Here is a 21894-nt window from a genome sequence, read left to right as displayed (position 1 = left end):
ATACATACTGGATTTCAAAGCCTTAGTACAGAAAAAAATTTTCATTAACATTTTTTCTATTGATTACATGTTAAAATGATAACATTTTGGATTTGTTGGATTAAATAAGATATACCAATTTCACCTGTTTCCTTTTTAAAACTTTTGATGTGGCTACTAGAAAATTTAAAGTTACTTAGTTGGCTCTCATTATATTCCATTGCACAGCGCTGGTCCAGTGTAACATTCATTACTGAGCTCTGAAATTAAGGGTTTCAACATGAGAAGGTTGTATAAAGACGTGTGGGGATTATGGATAAATCTCCTTGCCCTTAACACTTTAAAGTAATACACATTTACATATGATTAATATATACTTATATTAAATATATATCTCAATTTGCGAGATATCAAAAGAACTGAGGGAGCCACAGCTAGGTTACCTTTTCAAGAGGCCACAATTGGTAAAGGGTCTTCTATTTTTTTTAAAAAGGCAGAAACAGATGAAAACGGGAAAAAGATCAAATATATCTTATTTTGAACATTAAATCATGGAAACAAAAATCTTCTTAACTTGAAATCTCTCCCTCAAAGATCCAAATCGCATTGGTTTAAGTAACGAGGATTATTAAAGGTTTTCGGACAAAATTTTTCATATCCCTTGAAGTTGCTACTTAAAATAACAGGAATAATTATGGCCAAAGAGCCTCAGGTCAGGGCTTTCCACTGATCTGGAGGTAAAAATCCAGTTTGGGCTTTTGCTCTGAATTTATATTTTAACATTTAACCCTGACGGCACTGACTGACTGCCTCGGCTTCAATTTCCAAAGACAGGTGGGGGGACTGGGGCTTACACCTTTCCCTCGGCTTCTCAAACCCTTCTCGACTCCTTCCGCTGGTTCCTTCCAGTCGTCTATCCTCTCTCCCCAGCAGCGCCAACAGGTGCAGCGCAGCAGCCAGCCGCCTCCCGCCCCCAGCTCGCGCCCGCGAACCCGCGCCCTCCGCCCAGCCAGCCGCGCCCTCGCCGCTCCGCCCCCTGCCCTGGCGCGCGCGCGCGCACACACCGGCGGCTGCGCGCCCGCCCGGCGGGGCCGCGCACGCAGCTGCCGCCGCTGCCGCCCGCCCTCCCTCTATCCTCCCTCCCTCCCTCCCTCCCTCCCTCCAGGCCCTCCTCCCCTGCCCTCCCCTCCGCCCCCTTCCCGGTAGGCAGCCAGCCCGCCCGCACTAACTCCCTCCCGGCCCGGGGCGCTTGGGCTGGGTCTCACCCCCGCCCCCCACGCTTCCCCGGTCGCTCTCCTCTGGCGATCGCCCGCGCTCGGTGGATGTGGCTGGCAGCCGCCGCCCCCTCCCTCGCTCGCCGCCTGCTCTTCCTCGGCCCTCCGCCTCCTCCCCTCCTTCTCCTCAGCCGCTCCTCTCGCCGCCGCCGCCTCCACAGCCTGGGCCTCACAGCGATGCCGGAGAAGAGGCCCTTCGAGCGGCTGCCTGCCGATGTCTCCCCTATCAACTACAGCCTTTGCCTCAAGCCTGACTTGCTGGACTTCACCTTCGAGGGCAAGCTGGAGGCCGCCGCCCAGGTACAGCGACCCTCCGGCGCCGGGGGCGAGCTGCGGGGCAAGCAGTTAGGCCGCGCCTGCGGGCTGGGCTGGGGGCCTGGCCGGGAGGGCCTGAGCGTTGCGGGCCTGGGGCTGGGGCGGGCGCGCTGTGCCCTGCTGGGCTGGGACCGCGGGCCACGCTGCGGGAAGTGCCGCGGGACCGGCGGGCCCCCCCGGGGCGCGCACACCTGTGCGGGGCATCCCTCCCACCCCCGGCCCTTCCCGGCTGGATGGTGTTCTGGGAGAGGCCGGATTGTGTTGGCAGAAGCCAGAGGGGTCACGGAGTCTCAACCTCCTGACTCAGTTCTTTTCTCTGGTTCTCCCTGCGCCCCACCGAGGACACATTGGCAGGGGCGGTCATCGGGGACTCTGGCCGCCGCGCGTTAGCGAGCAGGGGAGATTCTAGAAGCGGGGAGAGGGCGACGAGAATGTTAATCCCCGGCAGCCCGGCCGAGTTCTCTTCGCCTGCTCTGGCCCAGGGGCTGGGTTTCCGAGATGATCCGCCCCTCCCCCTCCCCTGCTCCTCAAGTGACAGTGCAGCAGGGACTTTATTCTCTCCTAAGCCCTAGAGAAGCGGAAGGAGGACCCCATCTCCGCTGCTTTCCCGTCTTCCTAGCTTTGCAGCCTTTGAAGCAGGTGGATTTATTGCCACAGCGATGGTTGCTTAGCAGTACCCTCCTCCGAAAGAAGCGATTAGTTGTAGCATACCACTGGTTAAAATATTCCATTACTCCTCATTGCAGTTTTCGGTGATTCATGCTGTCCCCACCTCCCCCCACCCCCTCGCAGCGTTATCTGAGGTATTGTTTGATTTTGGAGACCATTAATAGTGATGTCCAACAAAGGTCCGGAACAGTAGATATTTGTGACAACCATGTTATATGATGTATGATGTGAAGTTTGTAATGAAAAATGGGAACTGTTTAGTAGTTATCTTTAAAATGAATGATGGTAAATGTATTTTGTTTCATTTCTTTTCCTCCTGCACTTGGGGAAAAATTAGTAGGCCTGAACCTTCAAGAACAGGGTGTGTTATGTACCAGTGAAATGAAAGAAATGTAGTCTAGTGTTTGAATGAATTGAAAGTTGGCAGTTGTCTTTGAAAGCCGAGTACTCAGATTAAAAATATATCTAAAAGTATAGAATTAAAAAGTATACTGTCAGATTTAGGGCACTTGTGTGAAAGGGCTCTAGGGTCTGGTTGCCTCAAAAAGGCAAAACTTAACCCTGTGAAACTAAGGTTATTTAGAATTTTTCCATTAAGAATATGAACCAGAATGAGGGCATCTTGGGTCTAAATTCAGATTTGAGAGGGTTATTTGAGAGACTATATTTGTTTAAGCCAAGTGACTAGAGTGTTTGATATATATTGGCAGGGGGCAGATGGGAGGGATTGTAAACAGTAGTGTGTCTTGTGACTTGGCGAAGGAAGAAGGACCTAGCGATGAATGAGTTCGCATTATGTGAAAAGACTAACATTTAAAAAAGATCATTTGTTTCTTTATCCCATTAGGTGGCATAATGGGTTCATAATTCTGAGAGGAGTACATATTTAGAGAAAAATTTGAGGGAAAAATTGTCAGTAAAGACTTTTAAATGATTATTGTATTAGTGACAGTCTTATTTAAGTGTTAGGATAGAACAGCAAGCCAGTAATGTGCTTCTCCTTACCCCTTTTCTACTTACTTTTTCAAAGAAATGAGAAATATTTAGGAGACTGGCTTAGGCCATTGAGTAACCACGTGGTAATATTAGGGATTAGATATTAGCAGGGACTTAACCAATTTTATACAAGGAAATAAACGAATCTTTTTTAGTAACATGAGCTTTTCAAAGCATTTCTTTTCAGACATTCTTTTCAGGCTAGGTGGCAACACAAATGAAAGATGGCATTATAGTGAATTCTAACAGGTGTTATTAAAGGATGATTGGACTTTTTAATTGTATGCATTGCGACCTTGGTAAGTATAAAGAGGAATTAACATTAGTAAAAAGTTAACAGCAAGAAAAAACATGTTAATGTTTTTGAAATTCATGGATTGGAGCAGTAAATTTGAATTGTGGCATTAGATGGTATCTTACCTTTGAAATCTAAAAATGTGGACAAAATTATATCTCTGGAAACCCAGATTTATAACTGGTATTGGGTCAGTTTTCTAATAGTTGAAATTACATTACACAAAGTATGCAAGTTGTTTGGTTGCTTTAGTTGCAGAATTTTATGATAAGCGCAGAGTATTTATACAGGTTACGTATTAGAAATTTAGTGGATTTTTAACCTGGCCTGGGTGTGTACTCCTGGGGAAGGTGAAGAAATTAGTGTGTGCTAATTTCAAAAGTAGTTTGGTCTATTTCAGCAGGTTTTGAAAAGGTGTTATCATGGGCCTAGAGAAATGGGACATTCCCTTTTTTCTCCCTTTACTTTAGGATATTTGAGAGCAACGGATTTTTGTAACTATTTTAAATTCTAACTCTCTTGCTTTGTGGATAATTAATTTAAAAATAAATTACAAGTTTAAGTGAGTGGCTACAATTCCTTGTTATGATTGTGTAGTGGTTTATACAGCAGTCAGGCTTTTTCTTATGGAAATATTATACCTGTGCCAGGGAAATTAACTTCATTCTTCAAGGCCAGAAGTCAGGATATACTAGACAATCCCTGGCCTCCGCCAACAAAATATTATGTTGGTGATGACTAAATTGGCATTTAGAGGAGAGTTACAGATATAGTAGTTTGTTTGGCAGGCTAAAACTTGGCATCAAAATGGATGTTATTGTCAACCCTGTGTTATGGAATTTTCTGCCCAAATTTTGCTTATTTTCTAGGCAGTTATTTTGTTTGTTTCTTGTTACTTTAGAAAATGATAAAGTTAATAATTTGTTCAGCATTGAGCTAGATCACTAAATGGTCTTAAGAGATTAAATTTGAAAGATAGATAAGGAATTGAATTTGTTCAGATTTTCTATTCTGTTTCTTGAAATGTATCTATGAGGAAACACCTAAGAAATTTTTTATGTTAAACTTTATCTAATGTCATCTGTCAATGAATTCTGTGGTGAATTTCCCAGATAAATGAAGCTTACCCTTTAAGGCACTTAGAATTTAAAAAAAACATTCACTGATTTGGATGGAAATATTCCTAAAATGTATTTTTTTTTAAATTGGGGAATATTGGGGAACAGCGTGTTTTTCCAGAACCCATCAGCTCCAAGTCAAATGGTTGTTTTCAATCTAGTTGTGGAGGGCGCAGCTCACTGGCCCATATGTTGGGACTTGAACCAGTGACCTTGGTATTATGAACATGACGCAGGGCTCTAACCACTGAGATAACCGGCTGCCCATCAGGGGCTCAGCTCCAAGCTCAATCAGTTGTGCCTGTTTTTTTCAATCTAGCGGAGGGGAGGGCGCAGTTCACTGGCCCATGTGGGAATTGAACTGGCAACCTTGTTGTTGAGAGCTCAGGTTCTAACCAACTGAGCTAACCAGTGGCCCTGTAAAATGTATTTTCTTAAACTCTGTAATTACTCATGATCTACGTTATTTCTTTTCTTCTTTTTCAAAATACTAGACATTATTCTGAATATCTGTCATTGATACTTATAACCATAGATTACCTAAAACTGTGTTCTATGATTTATTAATTTCATTATCTGTTCTTTAAAGTTTTCTTCTTTGTTTTCCTTACTCTCAGGTTATTACTTCTTGCTGCTTACTGTGCCTTGCTGCCTGTTGTGCAATTTCTTCCCTCTTCTATTTTACTGAACTTGATCTGAAGAGGTCTAAGTAACCAGATAAACAAGCTTGTTTGAGCTTAAAAATAAATTTCTAAGTGAGGGTTTGATGGATTTCTTTTCTGAGTGAAGGGTATGAGCTTTATTGTATGAACTTTGTATCATTTATTCTGGCTTTCCATACAGGCTTTTTTTTTTTTTTAACTTCCTGGTTCTGTATAATTGATATGGTCCAATACAACGTGGATAAATGTGGTCTTAAGTAGTAAATTATCTATGAAACTTCTCTGAACTTTGCTACATAAATGAACCTGTTCTTATTGTAAAGTAAGTCTTATTCTAATCGGTATGTTAGTGGCAAAGGACTGAATCTTCTGATAGCTGTTTTGTTGTTGACGGAGATTAGTTTTCCACATCTTGGACATTTCCTTTTGAACACTATACCAGTATGTAGTTCTTAGTTTACTTGTAATCTCTATAAAATTTTATTTTAAATTAGGAAATATTTTAGAAATACAGAAAAGTAACCCATTACCCAGATTTACCAGATATTAATGTTTTGCCCCATTTGCTTCAGACGATGCATGATGTTATTTGGGAAGTAAAATATCACAAATACCACTAAAGCCCATTTCCATCTCTTCCCACCCCTACCCCCAGAGATAATCTCTCTCTTTAGGTAGGTGAGTAGTATTCCTATGTATAGTTTTAAAGTTTTATTACATATATAAGTAGCCACAGACAATAAATACCAATGTTCTGTATGTTTAACATTTTTACATTAATTGTACTTATTATGACTTTCTGTAACTTTTCCAGTGTCTCTTTTCAGTGTCTCTTTTGTTAGAAAACTTGGCTCAACTTTGTTTACTAATTATTTGCTCCTTATTGTCTTTAGAAATTATAGCCCTATTCCACAAAGACAACACTTATTACAAAATTTTAATGATGAAATCACTTGTTAGGCAAAGTGACTCAGACTTCATTCAGACTGGCTGGTATTTGTAATTGTCACACTGGAGATTTCCTTTTACTAAAATCTCAGGATTTTGGCAATCATAAAAAAACCCTTTGAGTCTTACCATAGTACATGTAAGGTGCATTCCTAAGTGATTGTAGTCAAGACTCATTCAGGAAAAAAAAAGTCTCAGATTACTGCCTTCCTAGCTCATAGGAAACTTCCATTGTAAAATTGTTACCAATGGTCAAGCTGCCTCTTCCCAGGAGCCATTACTTGGCATTGGTTCAGCTGAAGTATAGTCTGTGTGGGACTCCAAGAAGACTTAACCCTGGGTTTGAATCAAACAAGGACACACTAACTTTCCATTCTTTAATAGCATCAAATGGAAAAGTTGAAAATGAGCTTGTTATTAACCCAATTTATATGCCAACTTTAACATTTTGCTTCTCTTTTAAGCTTGGAAACTGAAAATCTTAAGCTGAAATTCCTTTAAATTATTACCTGTGTTTTTGATAGTGGAACACACAGGTAATATTCACTAACATGATGATTTTAATAAGTGAGAAGTCACATACTGAATCATCAGGTCAGTACTATTGTTGGGAAAGCATCAAAAAGAGCAGTGTTACACAGTGTGGTGTCAAACACTGAAGCGTCCGGTTAAGTCTATAAGGGTATTTGGAATTATCTTCCTTGAGTGGTACACATGTGCTGATATCCAAAGTGCCATACATTATTACAGCACATAGTTCTTAAATTTTATATCATTCTGATCAGGCACTTTATAAACTGTTAGGTGAATGCTGTTAGATGACATTTAGAGTAACATCTTTATGATTAGAGCACATTTAATCTTGATCTCTGTGTATCTCTTAATAATAACATCTATTAAGTAATTACTATGTATCAGGCACTAAATGCTACAACAAGCACTTTCTATGGATTATCCTGTTGTTTAAAATGTGTCTCTAATATGAGACAGAATATACTGTCCGATTTGTAAAAATAGAGTGGAGTTTATTACTAAGATAAGTATTTTTGTTTCTTTGGTTCTTTCCTCCCACCCTTTCAGAAATGGCAGTATTCCTGAAAAAAAAAAAAAATAGTAGCTGTTCAACAAGTAACTTGATTCATTAGTATAAACAGGTGGGTTTTCCTCACAGGAGGAACTGAAATATACTTGTAATTGGATGTAGCGCACGGTGCCTTTCCAAAGTACACACTTTCTTTTAGAGTGTTACAGTAGTGGTGAGAAAAATGTAATTTGGCATATGAGTATGTAGTGTTGTACAGGTATCTTTACAGTGGTAGATTAACTGCTCGGCTACCATGAAATTTACTGTAGATGTTGATGGATGAAAATATGGTTGCCTAGATAAAGATTAAGATGCATAACTAAACCACTGTTACTCTGTTGGCATAAATTTCAAACTCTGGAAGGTTTTATTCATTTTACTTTGGAGCACACCCAGTATGTGCTTCATTTCTCTGTTTTTGGATTTTTTTGAAGTCATTTTTTGAACAAGCAAAGATTTTTTTCTTTCTGTTCAATTGCCGTGCTAAAAAAGGCCAGTTGGGACATAAAAGTTTTAAGTACTGTTTAGGTATGTTCTGGTGAAATAAACACTGTAAAGGAATATTACCACTTACTAAATTTAAAAAATATGCACATTAAATGACATTTTTGTTGAGAAACAGGAAGATTTTATTTATGAGAAGGATATTTTTCTAATGAGACAAAATAGATTCACTTTATATGTTAGAGATTTTGACAGTCTGTTATAGGCTTAATAACATATTACATGTAACATGTCTGACAATAGTAGTTTACAATTAATCATGTGTATGTATTGATGGTAATAAAATGATTACTCTTAGGTATAGCTTTTTCATACAGATATTACATTATTCCTGTATCCTTACCTAGCTTTGTGGTCTGTTCAATGATCTCAAGGCATTATTGACCTACATGTGAGGTTTTTTTTAGTCTACACAGTGTTTTTGAAAATTTTGAATTAGTTAACCATCCATTAAAAATTGGGAGGTTGCAAATGAAATCTGAATTTGTGGCTTTTTTTTTTTTAAATTGGAAGATCTGTCAACAAACACTAAATCTGCTTTTCAGTATAGCAGTAATTGGTTGGCTCCACGAAGTGGCTACTCTCCACTTCCGTTATGCATACCTTTCACCTGGAGTTCTGCACTCACCTTAGTTGGCCTCTACAGGCATTTGTTTGTGACTTAGGACATCTGTATTTTTGTTATTTTAGATTTAGACCTTTCAAATGTCTAAAAATGAATTTGAGGTATTTTTTGTTTTTTGTTTTTTGAATTTGAGGTTTTGTTTAATGTAGGCAGTATATAAAAATAAGATTACAATCAAACTGAAAAATGGGCAAGAGTTATGAACAAGCAATTTGCTGAGAAAAACTTAGTGGCAAAAAAAAATAGTGCTTAGTAACCAGCGAGGGAAATTCTAATCTAAACAACAATGGAATACCATTTAATACCCATCAGATTGTCAACAGTTTTTAATTTTTTTGGAGAATGCTGAAAGTGGATTTCTTTATTCTTTGCTCATGCGAGTGTCAGTTGATACAACTCTTGAGTATAATTTGACAATTCTTGGTAAAGAAAACGAGTGCACAAGAAACCAAGGACCAAAATATGTATTACAGTACTATTTTAAATATTAATAACTAGAAAGTGAAAATAACCTGTCTTCTTTCAGGAAGGAAATGGATAAATAACTGGTTTATTTATAGAATGGAATACTAGTATGCAGGAGTTAAAATGAATGAATTAGGTATACATCTATCAGCATCTACCCATCTCAGAAACAGTATTAAATGAAAACAGCAGACTGCAAAAGATTATATGCAATTTGATACCATTTGTATAAAATTAAAAACATTGTTTGCTGATCTTCATACATGTAGCAAAAGTACTAAATTTACATAGGAAAGATATACATTAGCCTTAGGATAGTGGTTAGCTCTAGGGAATGAGGAAGAAAGGAAAGTGCTGTTATTATTTCTATATTTTAGTTTTTTGGACTTGAAGCAAGTAAGACAAAGTCCTAAAACTTTATGTAATATTCACCCCAATAAATTAAAAAAAAAAAAAAAAGAAAAAAACCTTTATGTGATCTTGGTGGTTAGTTATTAGTATCTGTTACATCCAAAATGTTTCTTTGGGGAAAAAAGAATTTAAAGAGTGTTTTATAAAGTTTTGACATAGTTTATGATATCAGCTTTCTTCCTCTATCCTTATAAAGGGTCTCATGATGGGTATGATGTATGGGTTATAACACATAATTAATTGCGACATATAAGAAATGTTTCCTAATTAAAAATTTTTTTCGAAAATAAAAATTAATTATGAAGTGGTTATAAATTGAAAATAGATGGTGCTGCGAGGTTTTTGAGTAAAACACTTTGCTAAATGAGAAAAAATGGTTATAAATCAAGATTTAAGTAGGAAAATTGCTTTTATTTTAGTTCATGGCTGAGATGTTTAAGTTCTGTGAAATACTTAAATATGTATTTTTTTAATATAATTTGAAAATGTGAATTGCTTTGGATTACTTAAAACTCATTTATTTCTACCATTGATGCATAAATACTCAGTTTAGGTTTTAGTGATGTTTGGGTTTTTAAAAATTGCCTGCAACATACATTAGGCTGAGATGAAGGTGTACATATCATTAATGTAGGCTATTTCTGACTGCTGGCTTTTCTTTCCCCTTAGGTGAGGCAGGCAACCAATCAGATTGTGATGAACTGTGCTGATATTGACATTATTACAGCGTCATATGTACCAGAGGGAGATGAAGGTAGGAGCTGTTTTCCATTTTAACTTGCTGTCTCTGTTTTGTGTGTGATTATGTATTTGTGTGTGTGTGTAATATGTACATTTTTAGGGTAAGATGTACATGTTTATTAATTTAGAAATAGGAAAATTCTTTAGATATTCATGGGAAATATTTGAGTAATGTAATCTTGAGATAAAGGAAATGTCACAATTTTAACTCTACTTTAAACATTAACTTACTTTGTGACACTAGACAGATCACGTCTTCATAAGAGTAAAATGAATATAATACCATGTGTATAAAACTGAAAAGTTATTTTAAAAAGTAAGGACTTTGAACACAAAAGGTTCATCAAGGGGTTTAGTTCACATGTGGTTGTCTTAAAGATTTTATTTCCTCTTGAACTATAGATTAAAATTGAGATGATAAATTGCTCATAATTGGGAGAACAATATTTGCTTTATGAGTTCGAATATGAAGGATAGAAACTAGATGATGTAGTTAGTTACAGGGGAAGAATGAATATACTATATTAAAAAGAAACCTGGTATAGAATGTGTAGGAACTCAACAAACATCTTTAAAATGAGAACTATTTTAGACCTTGTAATTACAATAAGGATTCAATTAAGTAATCAGTTTTCGCCTGAATTGTTATTCCCACATAAGCTGCATTTTCAAAAGTTATCAAGTTTGGCATGTATTCACATATATAATGCTGGAACTGACTTGCTTTTTGCTTTTGACTTTACCTTGACATTCCTTGTCAGCATGGTTTATTGATTAGTCTCTACTATTACAATACTTCCTCTTAGAAAGTCTTCTCATTTGATATAAAATAAGTTAGAAATTTGACCTTTAAATTTATGTTTTGTATTGCTGTTTCCCTCTCCTTTACATTATACTGAAAAGAAACATACAAATAACATTTTAAGGCCTGGCAATATTTATTCTATGATTTTTTTCTTAAATTATCTTGTCCATAGAAAGAAAGACAAAAAACAAAGTAAGTAGCAGTTGTGCATATTATTGCCAAGAACTACTTATGTTCAATTGGTTGTAAATGAGATAAACTGGTACAGTTTTTTTTGGGGGTTTTGATTGGGGAAGGGGAACAGGACTTTATGGGGGAACAGTGTGTTCTTCCAGGACTTTTTTCCAAGTCAAGTTGTTGTCCCTTCAGTCTTAGTTGTGGAGGGCGCAGCTCAGCTCCAGGTCCAGTTGCCGTTGCTAGTTGCAGGGGGCACAGCCCACCATCCCTTGCAGGAGTCGACCCCGCAACCTTGTGGTTGAGAGGACGCGCTCCAACCAACTGAGCCATCCAGGAGCTCAGTGGCAGCTCAGCTCAAGGTGCCGTGTTCAATCTTAGTTGCAGGGGGCGCTGCCCACCATCCCTTATGGGACTCGAGGAGTTGAACTGGCAACCTTGTGGTTGAGAGCCCACTGGCCCATGTGGGAATCGAACCGGCAGCCTTCGGAGTTAGGAGCATGGAGCTCTAACCACCTGAGCTATGAGGCCGGTCCCCAAACTGGTAAAATTTTAAATTAAATGACCAGATCCCTCAAATGGACTTTGAATGCATGCGAACTTTAAAAAAATTGTTTGGTAAATGAAAGAGATATCTAATTTTTTTTTTACTAAAGAAAAATGGAAGCACCTTAGCCAAGCAAGCTCTCTTTATTGTAGGTAGAGCACATTTAAATTCAATGTAGGGTTTTAAAATGGTGTCCAGTATAGATAGGTAGAGATAGTAAAAGAAATGTGAACCCTCCAGCTGGCATGGTTTCAGCTCAGATTTCTTTTTTATCTTTCTCTACTAAACTGTCAAAAAAGAAGGATTCAGAAAACTTTTTGAATAAGTATAACCGACTGGTGCCAAGCTCATAATAACCCGAATCTCAAGGAAGCAGCGTTAGAGTTCTCACTAAGAGGGTCAGAAGAGAAATGAAAACTTAGGGGAAGTGAAGAGAATTTGGAGAGAATTCAGATAAAGCATTAAATATTTTTAGAGACATAAAATGTTTTTCTTAGAACCAGCTAAGGTACATTTCTCAACTCATTTCTCCTACAGCAACAGGAAAAACTTGGAGTTGTATGTAAACCCATTTAATTTTAGTGTCCAAGAGAATGGGCGCTATTAATATGGTATTTTAAGGTTTCAGTCAGAAACAAAGATAGATTTGGCTTTCCAGATGTATGTGTATATCTTAATTTTGCCCTTGGACATAGTAGCATTTCTTGATTTTTTTACCTTATGGAAGAGTATAACATGTTGTTTCTTTAGAAACTAGTGGTTGTGAATCTGACTGCCAGCTCCTTCCAAGGCTGTATGCTGATGGCAGGGGAACAAATGAGTCAGTAGGAGAGAGACGTTTTATTAACCCAGCTAATCTCGTGTAGTACCTATTAATACTGATGATTACCTTCTGCAGTACCTATTTATATATCTGTAGCCACCAAATCTTGGTGGTTTTAGGTAAAATCAGAAAGTTATTTGAAGGCGTGAAATTGTTGCTTCTCTATGTAAGTTTTTAATTGATGAAAAAGGCCATCTTGTGATAATGTGCAGTAACTCCAAAAGACCTATTGGCATGTGTCTCTTCAAACTAAGGCACTGTCTGTTAAACGGAAATAATTTATTTTAAAACCTATTTGAGATCTTTGTAATATATTGAAAATGAGAAATCAGTAAGAAAAACGGCTGAAAACTGTTTTTTTACTGTTCTGCATTTCAAGGGTTGGTGAAATCACTAGCACTTAAGCCAGTGCAAGGAGTGCACCTCCCTACATAGTGCAGGCATTAGTATTGTCATCAGCTTCTGCAAGAGAAATACGACACTTTTGAGTGCCTGAACTCAGGTCCTGGCAGGTAAAGAGTCTTTTAATTTATCATTAATAGATGGCTTGGGCATAACCACATAGACAATGATCACTTACAAGTTTTGTACCAACTTTTCCCTTAGTATACTCTGTCAGGTATATGTAGAATTAGCTGTGTAAGAAAAAGTTTTTCCCTCAGTGACATCATATTTCATACAAAGTTCTAATGTAAAGTATCAGATCCACCAGCATCACTTTGGTTTATCCAAATAAGGCATGTCAATTTTAACATATTTATTCTTGAAGTAAGATTGTTTTTTTCAGTGTATGCATATGTACACGTGTGTTTAATGAAAGAATAAAACATCTTAGTCAGAAATACTGCCAAACGTTAATAATTTCAAGCAAAACTATTAACTTGAAAAAAGGAAGTTTTTTCTTTTTTCTTTTTTTTACCATCCCCCTCCTCCGTTTTTTCAGAATAGTTTTTTAATTAAAAAGTATAAAAAGGAATAGTTTCTTACACTTGAACATAAATCTTTATCCAATTATTAATAGTATATAGTCTGACATACAATTATGTGTGGATTAGCAATAGTATTGATAAACCACCATCTCTTTGTAAGAGAATTGCTTATATCCTCATTTTGAAAATACGCAACTAATTAAATTCTAGCCCTCAAATCAGGAAGATTGAAACAGAAGGGAAAATCATCCATTTCTAATACAAATGTATTGAAATGTGATATAGAATTTCATAAAGAAATTTTGAACCTGAGTGTAACTTTAGTTATACTGAGTTTATTTATACTGAGTATAACTTTAGTTATAAAAATATAATAGGGGCCTCAAATCAAAATTACTGTTAGGGTTAAGCAAATAACAAACATGAATGAATTGGGCTGAATATAGGAAAATAGAAATGTTAGGACAGAGGCTGAACCAGAGAGTACAAGTCTCACATAAATATATTAAAATTAAAAAAAAAAAAAACTTTTCTGGTCAAACAGAACATATTTGTGGGCTGTATTGAGTTCTGTTGAATTTGCAACCTCTGAAGAGGGATTCCTGAGAACTGTGATGTGTTATATGTATTCTTTATTCCTTGGGCATGAAGATAAGACTTGAGCATAGCTGTCTCATTAAAAAGAGGAAAAACCCTATGAGATTCTTCTAGGTTCTATATTGAAACTTATATAATGTATAAAATGCCATATTAAATATATTAAGCAAATTGTTTTAGTTTGTTGTGTGTACATTTAAAAGATTCAGAATATAGCACAATAGCTCTTTTTTAGGTAGCTTTAAGAGTTTTTCAAGCACTGAAATGGACTTATGTCTGAGGTCATGTTTTTATTTCTGGTTTATTGACTGTTCCCAAGTATATTGAGTTTTGGGAATTTTGAACATAAAGTCTGTTATGTGCTATTACCATTCTGAAGAATGGGTAAATTAGTGCACAAGCTAACCACTATTCCAGGCTACGCTGAGGAACCAAATATCTTCCCAGTTCTTTTTAGAGCAGTTTTAAGTTCACAGCAAAATTCAGTAGAAAGTGGAGAGGTTTCCTGTATCTCCTCCGTCCCCACCCAGGCACTGCCTCCTCTGTGGTCATTCCAAACCATAGTGGTACATTTGTTAACGGTCGGTGAACCTCCATTGATACCTCATTATCATCCGAAGTCCATAGTTTACAATAGGGCTCACTCTTGGTATTATAAATCCTATGGGCTTTGACAAATGTATAATGACATGTATCCACCATTATAGTATCATGTAGAATTGTTTTACTACCCTAAAAATCCTCTGTGCTCCTCCCCAACCCCTGGCAACCACTAATCTTTTTACTATCTTCATAGTTTTGTCTTTTCCAGAATGTCATATAGTTGGAGTCATACAGTATGTTGCCTTTTCAGATTGACTTCTTTCACTTAGTAATACGCATTTAAGTTTCTTCTCTGTCTTGTCTTTGCTTGATAGCTATTTCTTTTTAGCTCTGGATAATATTCCGTTGTCTGTATGTACTAGTTTATTTATCCATTTGCCTACTGAGGGACTTCTTTGTTGCTTCCAAATTTTGGCAGTTATGAATAAAGGTGATATAAATATCCATGTCCAGGTTTTTGTGAGGATATAAATTTTCAGCTCCTTTGGGTAAATACCACAGAGTGCGGTTCATGGATCTTATGATAAGAGTGTTTTTTGTTTTGTAAGAAACTGCTAAACTATCTTCTAAAGTTGTTGTGCCATTTTGCATTCCCACCAGCAATGAATGAGAGTTTCTGTTGCTCCACATGCTTCCCAGCATTTCTTGTTGTCTGTGTTTTAGATTTTGGCCATTCTAACCGGTGTGTAGTGGTATGTCATTATTGTTTTAATTTGCAGACTCCTAGTGACATGATGTTGACAAATCTTGTCAGATGTGTTCTTGCCATCTGCATATCTTCTTTGGTGAGGTGTCTGTTCAAGCCTTTTGCACAATATTAATTGGGTTATTATTTTTCTTTTTTTTTTTTTTTTGTTTTTTTTTTTTAGATTTTTTTGTTGGGGAAGGGGAACAGGACTTTATTGGGGAAGAGTGTGTACTTCCAGGACTTTTTTTATTTTTCCCAAATCAAGTTGTTGTCTTTCAATCTCAGTTGTGGAGGGTGCTGTTCAGCTCCTTATATCCCAGTCCAGTTACCGTTGCTAGTTCCCACTATCCCTTGTGGGAGTCGAACTGGCAACCTTGTGGTTGAGAGCCCGCGCTCCAACCAACTGAGCCATCTGGGAGCTCAGTGGCAGCTCAGCTCAAGGTGCCGTGTTCAAACTTAGTTGCAGGGGGCAGAGCCCACCATCCCTTGTGGGACTCGAGGAGTTGAACTGGCAACCTTGTGGTTGAAAGCCCACTGGCCCATGTGGGAATCGAACCGGCAGCCTTCGGAGTTAGGAGCATGGAGCTCTAACCTCCTGAGCCACCGGGCCGGCCCGGGTTATTATTTTTCTTATTGTTGAGTTTTAAGAATTCTTTGTACATTATGGATTATAGTCCTTAATCAGATGTGTCTTTTTTTTAGGAGAACAGGACTTTATTGGGGAACAGTGTGTACTTGCAGGACATTTTTTTCCCCAAGTTGTTGTCCTTTTAATCTTAGTTGTGGAGGGTGCCGTTCAGCTTCAAGTTGTCCTTTCAGTCTTAGTTGTGGAGGGTGCAGCTCAGCTCCAGGTCCAGTTGCCGTTGCTAGTTGCAGGGGGCGCAGCCCACCATCCCTTGCGGGACTCGAGGAATTTAACCAGCAACCTTGTGGTTGAGAGCCCACTGGCCCATGTGGGAATCGAACCAGCAGCCTTTGGAGTTAGGAACATGGAGCTCTAACCACCTGAGCCACCGGGCCGGACCATCTTCTCATTCTCTTGACATCATCTTTCTCAGAGCAGAAGTTTTTAATTTTAATGAAGTCCAGATTATCTTTTTTTTTTTTCGTGAATCATGCCTATGGTGTTATAACTAAAAAGTCACCACATAATGACAATTCTTAATCTGCCTTTGTAATAGTTTGCATTATAGAGAAAATCCTTTATTCATATTTTAGAAAATGTTAGTGCCAAAATATTTAGAATATTATTCCCCCTTAAATAAAGATTTAAAAATTCTGGTTAAAAATAAATAAATAAATAAATAAATAAATAAATGAATAAAAAGTCATCACAATTTCCAAGGTCAACTAGTTTTTTTCCTGTGTTATCTTCTAGGAGTTTTATAGTTTTGTATTTTGCATTTAGGTCTAATCCATTTTGAGTTAATTTTTGTAAAGGTATAAGGTCTGCATCCAGATTAATTTTCTTTGCATGTTTACATCCAGTTCTTTCAGCACCATGTGTTGAATAGCTAGTTCCATTGTATTGCTTTTGCTCCTTTGTGAAAAATCAGTTGACTGTATTTGTGTGGGTCTATTTCTAAACTCTCTATTCTGTTCCTTTGATCTATTTATCTGTAATTTCTCCAATACCACACTTGTCTTATTTACTGTATCATCATAGTAAGTCTTGAAGTTGGGTAGTGTCAGTCCTCTGACTTTGTTCTTAAATATTGAGTTGGGTATTCTGGAATGTTTGCCTCTCCATATAAACTTGAGAATCAGTTTTTCATCCACAAAACAACTTTCTGGGATTTTGATTGAGATTGGCATTGTCTTCTTATCCATGAACATGGATTATCTCTCAATTTGGTTCTTTGATGTCTTTCATCAGAGTTTTGTAGTTTTTCTGATTTGGATCTCGTATATATTTTGTTAGATTTATACCTAAGTATTTCATTTTGGGAGGTGATAATGTAAATAATAATGTGTGTTTAATTTCAAATACCACTTATTCATTGCTAGTATATAGGAAGTGATTTACTTTTGTATATTAACCTTGTATCCTGCAACCTTGCTATAATTGCTTATTAGTTCCAGGACTTTTTTGTCAATTCTTTTGAATTTCTATGTGACCATGTTGTTTGTGAACAGACAGTTTTATTTCTGCCTTCCCAATAAGTATAACTTATTTCCTTTTCTTGTCTTATTGCATTACCTAGGACTTCCAGTATGACATTGAAAGGCAGTGATGAGAGGGGACATCTTTGCCTTGTTCCTCATCTTAGCTGGAAAGCTCAAAGTTTCTTGCCATTAAGCATGATGTTAGCTGTAGAGTTTTTATAGATGTTCTTTATCAAGTTGAAGAAGTTCATCTTTATTCCTAGTTTGCTAAGAGTTTTTATCATGAATGGTTGTTGGATTTTGTCAGGTGCTTTTTCTGCATCTGTTGATAGGATTGTGTGATTTTTCTTTAATAGCCTGTTGATGTGATGGAGTACATTAATTGATTTTTTTAAAGTTTAAAGAGCCTTGTGTACTGGGATAAATCCTACTTGGTCATAGTATTCTTTCTATACATTGTTGGATTCAATTTGCTAATAATTTTTTGAGGATTTTTTATCTATATTCATAAGAGATATTGGCCTTTAGTTTCTTTATAATATGATTTTGATATTAGGTTTCCATATAATATGGATAATATGATTTCCATATAATATGACTTTGATTTGATATTAGGATATTAGGATAATGCTGACCTCATAGAATAAGTTAGGAGATATTCCTTCTACTTCTATCCTCTGGAAGAGATTGCAAAGAATGGGTATAATTTCTTCCTTAAATGTTTGGTAGAATTCATGATTGAACCTACCTGGGCCTGGTGCTTTCTGTTTTGGAAGATTATTAATTGTTGATTCAATTTCTTTAATAGTTATACGCCTATTCAGACTTTATTGTGTAAGTTTTGGCAGATTGTGTGTTTCAAGGAATTGGTTCTTTTCATCTAGGTGATTAAATTTGTGGGTATAGAGTTGGTCATAATATTTATTCCTTTATTACGCTTTTAATGTCCGTGGATCTGTAGCGATATCTCTTCTTTCAATTCTGATTTTAGTAATTTGTTTCATCTCTTTTTTTCTTAGTTAGTCTGGCTAGAGGCTTACTGATTTTGTTAATCTTTTCAAAGAACCAGCTTTTGGTTTTGTTGATTTTTCTCTACTGATTTCCTGTTTTCAATTTCATTGATTTCTGCTCTGATTTTTATTTCTTCTCTTCTGGTTACTTTGGATTTAATTTGCTCTTCTTTCTCTAATTTCCCAAGACGCAAGCTTAGGTGATTGACTTTAGATCTTTCTTCTTTTCTAACATATGGTTTCAGTATTATAAATTTCCATCCAAGCACTGCTTTCACTGCATCCTACACATTTTGATAAGTTGTATTTTCATTTTTGTTTAGTTCAAAATATTTTAAAATTCATTTTGAGATTTCTTCTTTGACCCATGTGTTATATAGAAGTGTGTTGTTTAATCTCCAAGTATTTTGGGATTTTTCTAGCTATTTTTCTATTATTGATTTCTAGTTTAATTCTACTGTGGTCTGAGAGCAGGCGTTTATGATTTCTATTCTTTTTTTTCTAATTTTAATTTATTAGTTTCAGGTGTACAAGACAAGGTAATACTTAGACGTCCATCATTTATATCCCTCACACTGAACCCCCCTCCCTCCAATGATTTCTATTCTTTTAAATTAATTAAGGTGTGTTTTATGACCCAGAATGGGGTTTGTCTTGGTGAATGTTCCATGTGAGCTTGAGTAGAACATGTAATCAGTTGTTGTTTGATGAAATAGTGTAAATTATATTGTATGTAAATTATATTGAATGTAAATTATATTCAGTTGATTGATGATACTTTTGAGTTCAGTGTATCCTTACTGATTTTCTGCAGTTGGATCTGTCCATTTCTGCTAGAAGGGTGTTAAAGTCTCCAACTATAATGGTAGATTCACCTTTCTCATTATTTTGTAGATCTTGCCTCATGTTTTTTTGACACTCTGCTGTTAGACACATACACATTAAGGATTGTTATGTCTTCTTGGAGTATTGACTCCTTTATCATTATGTAATGCCTTTCTTAATTTTCCTTGCTTTGAAGTCTGCTCTGTATGAAATTAATATAGCTACTCCCACTTTCTTTTGATTACTGTTAGCATAGTATATCTTTTTCCATCCCTTTTAATATATATGTGTCTTGATATTTATATTTAAAGTGGATTTTTTAAATACAACATGTAGTTGGGTTTTGTTTTCTGAACTATTCTGATAACTTCTACCTTTTCATTGGTGAATTTAGACCATTGATGTTTCATGTGATTATTGATATTGCTGGATTATTCATATCTACCATATTTGTTGCTCTTTTCTACGTGCTGCCCTTGTTTTTTGTTCCTGTTTTTGTCTTTCACACTTTTTCTGCCTTTTGGATTTTAATTGAACATTTTATATGATGCCACTTTCTCTCTTTTCTTAGCATGTCAATTATACTTCTTTTTTAAAGTTTTTTTTAGTGGTTGCCCTTGAGTTTGCAATATACATTTACAACTAATCCAAGTCCACTTTCAAATAACACTATCCTGTTTCATAGGTAGTGTGAGTGCCTTATTACAGCAGAATATTCCTAATTCCACCCTCCTATCCCTTGTATCATTGTTGTCATTCATTTCACTTACGCTTGCGTGTGCACACACACACACAAACGCACACAAGCCAACTTAATCAAATACAATGTTGCTATTAATGTTTTGAACAAACTATTATCTATTAGATCAATTAAGAATAGGAAAAATAAACTTTTTTATTTTATCTTCATTTCTTTTCATTCTCTGCTGCTCTTCCTTTCTTTATGTAAACCTGAGTGTCTGACCTGTATCATTTTTCTTCTCTCTAAAGAACTTTTAACATTTTTAGCAGAGCATGTTTACTGGTAAGAAATTCTCTCAATTTTTGTTTGTCTGAGAAGCATGAGGGGAGTTGTCTCATAGTCACTGTTAGGGCCTGGTAGAACTTCTGGAGGTAAAATAAAAGCATACAAGTCCCTCTGGGACTGGGTCCTCCGGAATTTTTAACTCTCAGGCTTGTCCACACTGAGCTTCCAGCAGTTTGTCAATTATAGTTCAGGTGTTCCTACCCCAGCACTGGTTGCCAGAGGTGGTTTCTGCCCTGGTAAGTTGTGATGCTTTGTGTCTGACTGTCTCCAATTTTTTTCACAGCAGTTTGCCTCTGTGACCTCATTTCTCTGATGATCTAAGGAGAGTTGTTGATTTTTCAATTTTTTCAGCTTTTTACTTGTTAGGATAGAGTGGCAACTTCTAAGCTCCTTACATGGAAGACTAAATACCAGAAATCCAATGATTTTATTTTTATTTCCAATATAAAAGGTTACGTTTTTTAACATCTGTACCTTTTTGTGGACATATGCTTTCATTTCTTTTGAGTAAATACCCGCATCATATGGGAAGCGGAGAATTTTTAAAGAAAGTGCCAATTTTCCAAAGTGGTTATACCATTTTATATTCCCATCAACTGTGTGTGATGGTTCCAGTTGCTCCATATCCTTGCTAACACTTGTTATATTCTATCTTTTTAATTTTAACTGTTCAAGTGGTTGTGTAGTGGTATATTGTTACGGTTTTAGTTTATTTTTAGGAAAAGATGTCCTAAATGCTAACAATGTTGGACATCTTTTCATGTCCTTATTTGCTGTCCATTTATCTCCCAAGGTGAAATATCTATTCAGACCTTCGCCATTTGGAGGTGGGGGATTATCATCTTCTTACTGAATTTTAAGAGTTCTTTATAAATTCCAGATACAAGCCTTTGGACATGTTTTTCAGATACTCTCTCCCAGTCTTTGGCTTGCCTTTTCATTTTTGTTACAGTGGTTTTTGAAGAGCATAAGTTTTTAATTTTAATGAATTCCAGTTTATTGAATTTTCTTTTATAGTTCATGTTTGTTTTGTGACCTACTTAAGAAGTTGTTGCAAAATTCAAGGACATTAATATTATCTTATGTGTTTTCTTCTAGAGTGTTATAATTTTAACTTTTATGTTTAGGTCTTCTATCCATTTTGAGTTAAATTTTATGTATGGTATAAAGAGTCCATCTTCATTCTTTTGCACGTGTATATCCAGTTCTCTCAGCACTATTTTCCTCATTGAATGGTCTTAGCACCCTTGTTGAAAACCATCTGACCACATATGCAAGAGTTTATTTTGGAGCGCTCCATTCTATTCCATTGATCTGTATGTCTCTGTCTTTACGCCCGTACCACACATTTTTTGATTACTGCAGCTGTGTAATCAGGAAATGTGAAAACTGAATTTCGTTCTTTTTCTCAAGATTGTTTTGGCTCTTTGGAGTCCTTTGAGATTCCATATGAATTTTTGGATGTTTTTTTAAATTTCTGCACAAAACACTATTGGGTTTTTAAGAGGGATAGAATCTATAGATTGCTTTGGATATTATGGACATCTTAACAATATTAAATCTTGTAATCCATGAATAAAGAATGTCTTTCCATTTATTTATATCTTCTTTAACTTCTTTCAGCAACGTTTTACAATTTTCAGTGTATAGGTCTTTCACCTCCTTGGTTAAATT

The 21894-nt window shown here is 36.5% G+C and overlaps 1 protein-coding gene across 2 annotated transcripts in view; it reads left to right on the top strand.

The window, feature by feature from the left end:
* Positions 1-1023: 1023 nt before the first annotated feature.
* Positions 1024-21894, top strand: part of NPEPPS (aminopeptidase puromycin sensitive) — a 72064-nt gene continuing 51193 nt past the window's right edge. For both annotated transcript variants that reach the window (XM_081027896.1, XM_081027895.1), the window contains exons 1-2: positions 1024-1553; positions 10015-10099. In XM_081027896.1, coding sequence (XP_080884022.1) covers positions 1302-1553; positions 10015-10099 — 337 coding nt within the window. In that variant the 5' untranslated portion in view covers positions 1024-1301. The remainder of the gene's footprint in view (positions 1554-10014; positions 10100-21894) is intronic.

Source organism: Rhinolophus hipposideros, assembly GCF_964194185.1.
Source record: "Rhinolophus hipposideros genome assembly, chromosome: 20".
Classification (NCBI taxonomy): Eukaryota; Metazoa; Chordata; class Mammalia; order Chiroptera; family Rhinolophidae; genus Rhinolophus; species Rhinolophus hipposideros.
Note: the sequence above shows the minus strand (reverse complement) of the source record. Positions and strands in the feature narration are given on the sequence as shown.